Raw genomic sequence first — 9,375 nt, 5'->3', positions numbered from 1 at the left:
AGCGCTTCACAGTACAAGACGTCTGAATGAGCTGCAGTGGAGAAGGAGAACGCAGCATGACGAGGAAAAAACTGTCTCAGCAACACAAGAAGGTGGAGCATACAGACAAGAAATAGTCACAGTGGTGGAGAGCAGAGTGCTGATGGCAGTTTTGTGGTATTTTACTTTAGTGTTTGCAGCTTAGAGAGAAATGTCGTGCTCTTTACTCCACTACATCTTACAAAAAGCACATCCATCGATCATCTCTACACTGCTTAATCTTCACTAGGGGAGTCTATTCCAGCTGACTCAGGGTGAAGGCAGGTTCACCTGGACAGGTAACCAGTCTATCACAGGGCTACACTTAGAGACAGACAACCAAGCACACTCACATTCACCAATCACCAATTAATCTCAGCATGTTTCTGGACTGTGGGAGGAAGCTGGAGAACCCGGAGAACACAGAAAGATGTCCTCACCGGGACGTGAACCGAGGACCTTCTGGCTGCGAGGCGACGGTGCTAACCACCGAGCCACTGTGCAGCCCATCAGAGAATATTCCCCCAAAAATGTAATAAACCACAACTGTTTCATTTCATGCCAAATCACCAACCCCCTGCTGGATGTCATGGATTTTCTTGGTATAAAAAATATACAAGCTTCGATTAACTTCATGAGAATTTACAAAATCCTGCAGCTCTACTACATTTTTTTCATATTGCATTTTTAAAAGTTTGGCCCTCAGAGCTACATTTCATCATTTTTGCCTCATCAGTCACATATCTTTCCCTGAATATGGTTGAAATTTGCACCTAACATTCATAAAACCTAAAAACAACTTGCAAATCAACAGATATTGCTGCAGTAATCAAACTAACAAAAACAACAACACATCATTTTGCACCCAAATGAGGAACAAATTTATATCACTGCTAGTTTTCTCTTTCCAACAACTAAATTTTGAATTTGTGTAGAATTATTAGAGTTTTATCACATCTAGGAGATATTTAGCAGCACCTAAAAACTGATTTCCAAAAAACAGCTGCTACCATTTGTGGCTCGTCCTAAACAACGTGGGGATGGACGGGATTGTGGTTTGCATGGAATTGATTGGTCAATATCAAAATATTTAAACACCAGGACACCAAACAACACAGCTACTGACGTGCACCGCGATGCCTTTACTCTGTATTAAAAGGGAAAAGACGAGAGAAAAGAAAGAGGGCAGGGGTCTGGTTTGACCTATTTAAAATACCCATACTGCCCCCTTACAGCCGGCCCGGCTCCACAGCGGACCTGCACCTATCGCACAGCGTGATGTGTAACTTTATATTGTAAAGATGAGCTCAAGATTAACAGCGCTGAGGTTTGGCAAAGATCCCTGAACAAATAATGACATTAATCATGAGGTGGGGAGGGAAAAAAAAGTCATATTTTCAGACACAGTCAAGGAATGTGCGTGCTGTGAGTCGATGCAGAGCCACATTAAATGACACACTACAACACAGAGACAGAAAACTAGGGCAATGTCAAAGCAGCAGGCTGGGGGAACGCATTACTGCTACTGAGGAGGAAGCGCACGGGAGTAAGACAGTTCAGAGTAATGACAGCTTCAAAATACATGTTCTCATGGTGCAGAGTGCAGGCAGCTGCCAGGGCTGTAACCACAGCCTCAGTTTCACATTTCTGTTTGCATCTCGATGGTGCAACCAGAGCGCCCGGGGCCGCCGTGCTGGATCCTGACGCACATTTCAATACATCTGAACACACACACGGTTCGAGATGTGGGAGCGGAGGGATGACGGTGTTACGCTCTCTTTATGTGGGGATCAAAGTCTGCGGCGAAGCACACGGTTTAAAAATATCACGCTTTACCTGTCAGCTGTGGTCTGTGGTCGTAAATCTGATTCTGTGGAAATGGGTCACTGGGATGCTTGAAAGTGTGTTACAGTGAAAAAAAAATAAAAGATCCAGCTCTAACTACCAGATTTATTCATTATCCATCCCACTGGGGACCCAACAATGAGGCCTCCTGCGCACATCTGCCAACTGAGAAGCATGTGCGGCTTCCTGGCATCTGTATTTTCTGGTCATTGGCTCCATTAACATGCAGCCTAAATGTTCCTCAAAAGAGCCAATTAATTTTACTTTTGCAAAGGTCACTGCTAGACCGAGAGTTGCTGCGACTTTCTTCTTCTTCTTCTGCAGCCTCCTTCCAAGGATGCCACTCATGCATCCAGATATCTATACATGCTGAGCAGCTGCCCCCCTCTCTTCCAGGCTGCAGGGTTGGAGGGGATACTGTATACGACGCTGTCAGTGCTCTTGAGCTGGAGAGCAGCCAGAGGGCACGGCACCACTGACCCGCTTACTGAGAGAAACGATTATCGCGACCTCGGAGAAAAGGGGATGCCGATGCTCCAGCGGATAATAATGGAGGAGAGAGAGTGCAGACAGGGCGGTCGGACGGCTTCTTCACATCCAGTAAAAAACACAAAACGCCAAAGAGAATTATTATCCGGAGTCTCTTCAGCAGCTCTTCAGTCTTTGACGGATCGATTTAAAAGGCTGCTCCGCGTTGCCCCCCTGAGCCCTCTGAACTATGAGGGTAATCAGCCGGAACTAAACACTGACTCAACTGGCATCACTGCGTGTCACATTAGGCACCCATCAGTAAAAAAAACAACCAGTCTGCCCTTATGTAGGGAACCATGTCACGCTATCCTGACATGCTGCACTGCATACGATGTGCGCAGTGGGGAGGAAAGAAACGATGCTCCCATTGATTTTACAGCCTTTCAGTGTGAAATAAAGACACAGATATATATTTCAATTAACTGCTGGGTAGAAATGACAAGTCTTTCCACATGCCGCAATGCTTTAAAGGATTTTTTTGTGTCGTTTAATATTGATTCAACACTTCAGACTCAAATACGCCAACAACAATTGGATGGATTTCTATAAAACATCACCTGAGTCTTCCTGAGCTGAACATTTTTGGATCTGAAATGTGGTTCATGTTCCCCTCTCAGGATGAAATACGACGACTTTGGGGATGTGTTACTTAATTAAACCAATGGATTAAGTTCTAAATGGGCTGTCTGTGCTGTTTCATCTATAAAATGCTGGAAATTGGTGGAAATTCACAGTTCCTTAAAGCCCTTTATGATGTTATTTGATTTACTGTTTTAACTCTGAAATGCAAAACCTGCCATCGGGTTTGAAAAAGCATGTCATGTTAAAAACCCAGAAATTACAGCAATCATCAGAAACTGTGAAAAAAGAAAAAGAAAAAAAAGGAATCATGTGTTTTCAATGATCGGTGATGCACTGATCGATTAGAAAACATAATCAAATCTAACAATAACTTATCTATACCACTTTATTCTACATGTCTCCTACAAAATTCACCAAAAATAAATCATTTACTCGAACGAGATTCTGCCAAAAACAAAAAAAAGTGTTTGGAAAAATGTACATTAAACTTTACTTTTTTATGATTTATGGCATTACAGCTTTGTCAGACATTTTAGAGGTGCACGACTTTATATTGCAGTGAAAAAAAATCATCCACAGTGAATAAAAATGTGACAGGAGTGAAAAGAAAAGGTTCAGAGGATTAGGATGTTCCATTTACAATGCTGTAAAACAAAACAGCAGCAAATCTTCATATTTGAAAAGCTGAAGCCAAAAAGCATGTCTGACATTTTACTGGAGAATGACTTGAACAGTTAATTAATCAAATTAAGTAATGTTCTGTCTAATTTTCCTGTTCGCTCCTCCAGCTCTAAATCAAATACATGACAGTTTAATGCAAATTCCCAAATGTTGGCACCTGAACAGACACTAAATCACCTCCAGACTGGACTCCTGCCTCCTCTACCCTCCAAACTCTGCTGCTCGTCTCCTCACCCACCCCCGTGATCACATCAGCCCCGTTCTTCAACATCTGGCTTCCTGTCAAACAACGGTCAAGATCCTCCTCCTCACCCACATCATCTGGCCTCCTCCTATCTCACCTGGACCCACTCCAGCCCACATCCCTTCCTTCAATCATCCTCTGCTCACCGCCTCGGTCCATCACTGAGGACCGAACCTGGGTGGACAGAACCTCTTGTACCCTGCAGAGCGACTTTGAGTATCTTGAAAAGCGCTTTACAAAATAAATGTATTATTATTAAACACCCTGAACATCAGCTTGACGGCGCCGCCTACTTGACTGCACATTCTGGATCTGTACGTTCTTCTGGGCTGAACATTGACCTTCGCTTTTGTTCAACATCTACATAAATAAGAGCTCAACTGAACAATCATCGGTTTAGGAACTATCATCTTGCTTGTGCTGATGCCAAAAACACTACTTTCAGGGAAATCTCAGCATTAATTGCAGCACTCAGACCTAAAATTAGTCGTCGGTCTGTGTGAACAAGATCCACATCCTGAGAGGTTTTGTCAGAACAGCAGCGCTTTCTGGGAGAAACCCGATGAGCTCAGGCTCAGGTAACGGAGCCACTTGTTGACCTCACCTGCCTCGAGCTCTCGGTATCGGCACCTTTTGCTCAGCAGCTACTTCACAGCTCCTCTGACCCGCCGCTGAAACGTAGCCCGCCGTCAAAACTGGTCGGAGCAGTTCTCCATCAAAAAAGCCTGTCATCTGAGCCCCGCTTAAAGAAGGGCCGAGTCCACAAAGCTCACAAGGGGGATATTATTTCCACCGGCAGCCATTGTGAGCGTCAGCCCCTGCCAAGCGCGTCTAAGGTGACAAGAATCACAATAAGTCAGGCGAAATGTCAGAACACATTCCCTGTGATACCGTCCGAGAGGCGATACGTGTTGCTGTTGTTGTGACAGATATCAAACAGAACAGCTCTTATCGTCGATTTGGTTTCATCACATGGGGGGGATTTATGCAGATCGGAGGTCCTGCTGTCTTTGCATGTGTTCAGCGTTCACGGCTCATCTGCTCGTCTCTAAAGCACCTCCCCCCTTCACAGAGCACCTCCACATGATCCACCACACATGGAAAGCTTCGGCTTTAATCACAGCCTCAACCTGCCTCATAGTTCTGACACTTGGTGGACTCTCGACTACCAGAAAAATGCATTTTAATGTGAGACAGTGACAAGAAAGGTGACAAGAATGCACCTACTGTAGCTGCAGGAAGTCAGTCTACATCAGTGATTAGGTTCACAAGTCGTACTGCTGTAAGGGTGTAGAGTCAAAAACCACCACCACTGTGCTGATTATCTAGATGAAGACATGTGCGTTTGTATTACAAGTTTTCTGAAATGTTAAACACACAAATGAGCCATTGATTTGATTTAATTTGCAGCAATTTGCATAAATTTCCAGAGCAGAAACTGGAGCAGGTTTACAGTCCTTGGTTCTTGTTTCAAATGTTTGATTTTAGAGGTGTCCTTCTGTCAAAAAATACAAACATTTTTGTCATTTTATCAGGAGTGAAATGTTGGATGAATCAGGCTATGATTTATCCATGAACACACCCACCTTCAGAGTATAGATGGGAAGAAAACCGGAACGTTTGGTGTATGTAAGAGCTACGAAAGTGGAGCGTTCTGGCTGAGAATATGAAAAAAACCCTCATTTCCACTGGTCTAAAATATTATGGAAGCAAAACAGCTCCAAATCTCAAAGTTGGCCGGCACACATTATATCGCTGCCTGAAATAAAAATTAATAAGCAGTAAAATATTGCAAAAAGTGAAGCCGAACCCTCTCGTGTGCTTTAAAACTAACATAATGAAATTTGCATGAGGGGTTTGCAGGTTTCCCCTTCTCCTGAACAGAAACATGAAGGAACCTTGGGCTCAGATCTTTGCTATTTTTGCTAAATGCTAATTAGGGCTCCAAATATCACCTCCAGCTCTCAGAGAAAGTGCCGGCGTTAGCACTGACATCACTTCTTGTGTCACAAAGTCTGCTTCTGAAGTCTGCTTTTGAACAGAAAAACAAGATGGTCCCTATTTAGCGCTGCCTTTATGGTGCGTAACAATGGAACATGAGCAAACAGGCTCAGTCACCTTTTTGCCAAAGCTAGACGAGGAACCTGATCCTACCTTGATGCCCATATGGTAGATATGAAGCTCCACCCTGCAGCAGGTTGGCACAGGAGGACACATGTCACCTGGATCTATCTAAAAGTAACACAACCTGCCCGCCAACACCTTACTACAATTAACATTTATATCTTATTTGTTCAATCAATACACAAACCAAAGTGTGCAAACAGGAACAGAAGGCCAATAATCTCCTGTTTTCTCGTTATGCAGCTGCTCTCTCTACACCACTGTCAGTCTGTGGACGTTTTACTTGACTTGACAGCATCTACGTTTTGACTTTTCCACAACAACTGGACTAGAAACTGACCTGAAACTCAATTGAAAAGGGAAATAAAGTTGTTAAAAGTTGGCCACAGTAATGATCACATTCACAACACAGCCTCTCAGGCTTCACCTTGGTGGTGAGACGGTGCTGGAAGAGGCCAGGCGCTGACTCACAGCTCAAAGTGACCAGTGACACTGACTGTAATAAGATCAGACTCAATCTTGGCTGCTGGATTCACATCGTCTCCAAAAACACAGCTCCTCCAGCTCACCTTCTCTCCAGCACTCACCTCTCCACACAGTCCTCACACGTCTAACACACAGTGCTTCTGTATTTATAGCTCAGGTGCCATAATCCGATACTGAAGTGGCTCTACAGCAGATGGCTGTTGTTCAGTGATCCCATTATTGCTATTAAACGCCATTATGGTTACATAAATGTGAGGTGGGTGAGAGCTGGAGAGCGTGCATGCAGAAGTAGGGATGTGGGGGTGGATGAAGAGTGAATCACAGATGACAGGAAGACAGCGGATCAGCTCAGGTGACAGGTGAGCTGCAGCTCCACGCTGGGAGGCGGAGATGCTTACGTGAGCGAGAGGGTGAAGTGGAAGCGCTGCCGGAGGCCCTTAAAGGTGACGAAGGAGTGCGGCGGGAAGTTGCGCGTGGTCATCTCGCAGAAGGGCTTCTCGTAGCCGCCCGGCGGACACTCGCACTTGAACCCGCCGACCAGCAGGTTCACGCAGGAGCCTCCGTTCTTGCAGACTCCCGGAGCGCAGCGGCCCGAGCGGGACGACAGCTCGCAGCGCTCTCCTGGAGATGGATGGAGGAGAGTGGAGAGAAATGAGGATTAATATTGTCTGTGACAAGCAGCATCACCTCAGTCTCACCATCTGGGGCTCCACACTGCGATGTGCTGCTTATTCCAGTCACAGCACCTGTCCTGTGCAGCATGAGCCGCTATAGGAGGGTAACATCACCCACCTCGGATCAGGGAAACTGTTTCAAACATACACGACCGGATGGGAAATATATTATGACACTGTTGGCAATGTGCACCAGAAGAAATCTGACTTTAAATTATAACCGTTGGTTTCTCTGCAGCCTCCGTCTCTCCCTCTCTTCCCTCTGTGTCACACCCAGCATGACTCCCTCCTCCCTCTGGGAATAAGGCTGCAGTTTGTGCTGAATTCATATTCAGTGGAACAACGTGATGGCTCAAACGCACTGAGCTGGAAGTGTTTGTGCATTCACACTCCGAAGCCACCAAACAAAATGATTGCGGTCTCTGCAGGCTGAGGCGGCTCATGATGATTACTTTCTGCTTTCACACCTTACAGATATTTGATGAGTTCATCGTTATATTGCCTGAAACACAAAAGAACAAGTGCTGCCTGCCCATTAGACACCGAAACCCACCGAGCTCTGGTTCACAGAGGACTATTTGATGCTTTACATCATAAAAGCTGGAAAAATCTTTCTTATATGCTAATCACAGAGGATCAGAAACACGACGTATATCATGGATAAATCAGATTTTTCTTCATAAAGTGATTAACTGGTGTCTCTGTAATGTCAGAAAATCTGAAAAATATGACTCACATGTCACCAAGGTAGGTCTGAAACCAGACAGTTCTTCTGTTTACAGTAGGTTTCGTGGATTTTGGTGTTCAGAGGGTTAAATAGTGGCAGAATACTTTTCCATCAGTCAGTTCAGTCATAAATTGACCTTTAACAGACACTTAACTGATTTGCTGCTGTTCCTTTGGCAACGCTGACATCTGATCATTGAATTATTTCTCCTGCTTAAACTAAAACACGTCACCATCAGTCTAGAATTTGATTCTTTCTGACCAGATTTTCTCCGGCTGATAAAACGATTCGTGCTGCACAAAGTTTTTGACTTCAAGACACTTTTCTACATCGATTTAAAAACAATTAATGTAGTTTCACATCCAGTTGATCCAAGAGGGCGAGCGTCACCTTCATAAGGCAAATAACACCGTCCACATCTGCAGAGTTGATCACAGGGATGAAAAAAGCAATCAGATAATCAATTAACTGATCAATAGTCAATGAATCACCAGCGATGCCGATAATCAAATGAGTGAAATGTGCAAATTTCACTGGTTCTTAGTGGATTTCTACAAAAATAGACTAACTGGGGGTTTCACAATAAGTTCAATTGATTAATTGATGGATTAATCAATGATGATGATCAGTTATTTTGATCCACTGAGCTCAGTGGTGAGAAGGAGGACCACAGGTCACACAAGGCCGGAGCAGCACAGAGACGGTTCCTGTGCGACCCTGAGAAGGAGCCTTGGTCCTGCTCGGCTCTGCGGTTCGTCCCACATGTTGGTCGTTTGTCTGGATCCTCTGGACGGGAGGCTGCAGCAGTTGCTGAGGCGAGACTGTTCGCTCTCCCATGCGTGAGCTGGAATTTGTGTCAAAGCCACTCAGTCAGCAGCGTGGAAGACTTCCGCTGTGTGTAGCAGCTACTGTAACACACACACACACACACACACACACACACACACACACACACTCCGTCCAAACGCGCTGATACACAGGCCTTTTATTTACTCTCTGACTATTAATCACTCCATTCACAGTCCACTGAAAGCGGGCTTCTTTGTTTTATTGCTGTTGTTGGGGAACGTCTATTCAGTCAAAGTAAATTCAAGAGCTGCTCGCTGAGACGTCACGATAATGACTCTCAACTTTTATTGATTTACAGAAAGAGTTCTGGACCACAGAGGCGCATTCAGAAGACAGAGATTAAGCTGAGCTGTAGCTCACAAAGAGGTAAACACGACTGCTTACAGAGGTTTGTTAAGTTGCCTCTTAATGATGAGAAACAATTAATTCATGATCTAGCATTCAGGGAACCTGCTGCCAAGTTGCGGGCTGATGTTTACAAGTAACCTCTGCCGACGTTGTTTTTTCTCTTTGTTTCGGTACGTCTTGGTATTAATCTTCAACCTTAACCGTTAAATTAACGGCATTCATGTTCCATTCCTGTTATATAAGACAAAGCTGCAGCGTATTTATAA

The 9,375-nt window shown here is 44.6% G+C and overlaps 1 protein-coding gene across 1 annotated transcript in view; it reads right to left on the bottom strand.

The window, feature by feature from the left end:
* The window catches only part of celsr2 (cadherin, EGF LAG seven-pass G-type receptor 2), a 78,567-nt gene that overhangs the window by 30,603 nt on the left and 38,589 nt on the right, over positions 1-9,375 (bottom strand). The window contains exon 3 of the mRNA XM_008282715.1: positions 6,910-7,132. Coding sequence (XP_008280937.1) covers positions 6,910-7,132 — 223 coding nt within the window. The remainder of the gene's footprint in view (positions 1-6,909; positions 7,133-9,375) is intronic.

Source organism: Stegastes partitus, unplaced genomic scaffold (assembly GCF_000690725.1).
Source record: "Stegastes partitus isolate 25-593 unplaced genomic scaffold, Stegastes_partitus-1.0.2 Scaffold281, whole genome shotgun sequence".
NCBI lineage: Eukaryota > Metazoa > Chordata > Actinopteri > Pomacentridae > Stegastes > Stegastes partitus.
The sequence above is the reverse complement of the archived record's forward strand: the minus strand, read 5'-3'. Positions and strand labels throughout refer to the sequence as shown.